Source organism: Alligator sinensis, unplaced genomic scaffold, assembly GCF_000455745.1.
Source record: "Alligator sinensis unplaced genomic scaffold, ASM45574v1 scaffold301_1, whole genome shotgun sequence".
Classification (NCBI taxonomy): domain Eukaryota; kingdom Metazoa; phylum Chordata; order Crocodylia; family Alligatoridae; genus Alligator; species Alligator sinensis.
In genome coordinates this window covers 2,104,449-2,105,925 of record NW_005842035.1, presented here as the reverse complement: position 1 = coordinate 2,105,925, position 1,477 = coordinate 2,104,449, and the positions used below count along the sequence as shown (strand labels likewise).

Here is a 1,477-nt window from a genome sequence, read left to right as displayed (position 1 = left end):
ATATATATATATATATATATCAGAACTTAAGTGCTCATTTCTGATCCCCTTGAAGTGTTTTGTTTCTGGGGTTTGGGGTCCTTTCGGGGGCAGGGAGGCTAGAACGACGCCAAATGTCAGGATCTCTCCTGTCGAAGCAAAACACCTAATCTGGCTTTGATTGAAAACGTCATGATGGGGTGCTAAACCAAAAGACTTGGCATGAAATGAAGCCGAAATGAAACAGGGGCTGGCCTTCAGACCTGTTCAGAACGTGGACTCCAAATAAAGATTGGCTTGTCTGAAACTGGGGGCGGGGGATGAGCTTTTCAGGCAAAAGCTCCTTTCCTGACACAGACCCCACCCCGCTGGGTGAGGGGAAAGGAAATGCCACCGTCCCATCAGCGGCTGCAAGGGAACCAGCTCTCCGCTCTGTGCTGAGCACCGGCCTCAGTGGCTGCTGCATGCTTTGCTTTGGGCATCCCCGAGCCGATCTGCTGCCCCGCCATCCGGCCAGACTCGCACATCTGCACCCGTTTCCTCCTCCCCAGCTGTCCTGCCTGCCTCGACGCCTCTCCTCATGCAAACGGGGGCCGAGCAAACAGGCAGCAGCTCGATTCCTGTTTGCAGACGGGGCTTCTCCCATCCCGCCCCACATAGAAGGGGCTTGTGAAATTTTGAGCGGAGCTGCTGTGCCGAGGGAGCAGGACGCGTCTCCCGCTTGGACGGGGGGCGGGTGAGGAGCACGAGCCTTTGATGGTCCGTGTTTTCGTTGCGCTTTGCAAACAGGCAGCGCGGCTTGCCAAGGGCTCTGGAAAGGGTTTCCTGGACAGAGCATACAGCATGTCCTGTAACCTCACCGGGCCCCGAAGCCTGTGCCAAGCCGCCTTTTGCAGACAGCGCTTGCATCCTCGCCCCCGGCACAACCGATCCTTCCCTTCGCCGATGCAACGAGCTGCGGCTTTACCAAGGGAAGCCGGCACCCATTACATCTCCCGCTATAGAAATGCGGAGGAGATAAAGCTCCTGGGCTTTGCTGGTTGCCCCTGCTCCCCTGTCTGCTTTATCCTCTCGTGACCCCTCAGCCCAGTCCCTTCACCCCTACTTCCCTCCTTGGCCTCTCATGCTCTTCTGCTCCAACAAGCCCAGTCTCATGCTCCGCATCCTTGAGCAGGGACCCCCTTGTCCCCCCACCTCCGGCCATCCTCCTCCTTCCTTCCCCCCATAAACTCACCGAATACATCATCTTTGCCCGCTGCTTTCTGGCCCCTCTCTGCCTGGTCCATCCTGGATCATCCCAATGGCAACTTGCCCCCTGAGTACCCACTAATGCCCCCACCCATGTCCCATGTCCCTTCTCTGCTGATCTCTTCCTTCTGGACACCCTGCCTTCACCTATGCCATCCTCTGGGCATGGCACCAACATCTCCCGGGGAGGGTGGCTATTGCCCCCATCCGTGGGGGCCCAGACCGAGCTCTGCACCCTCCCAGGGAGAGG

At 58.0% G+C, this 1,477-nt stretch overlaps 1 protein-coding gene across 1 annotated transcript in view; it reads right to left on the bottom strand.

Moving 5' to 3' along the window:
- The window catches only part of B3GNT7 (UDP-GlcNAc:betaGal beta-1,3-N-acetylglucosaminyltransferase 7), a 5,506-nt gene extending 4,281 nt beyond the window's left edge, over positions 1–1,225 (bottom strand). Inside the window, exon 1 of the mRNA XM_006022455.3 lies at positions 1,214–1,225. Coding sequence (XP_006022517.1) covers positions 1,214–1,225 — 12 coding nt within the window. The remainder of the gene's footprint in view (positions 1–1,213) is intronic.
- Positions 1,226–1,477: the final 252 nt, after the last annotated feature.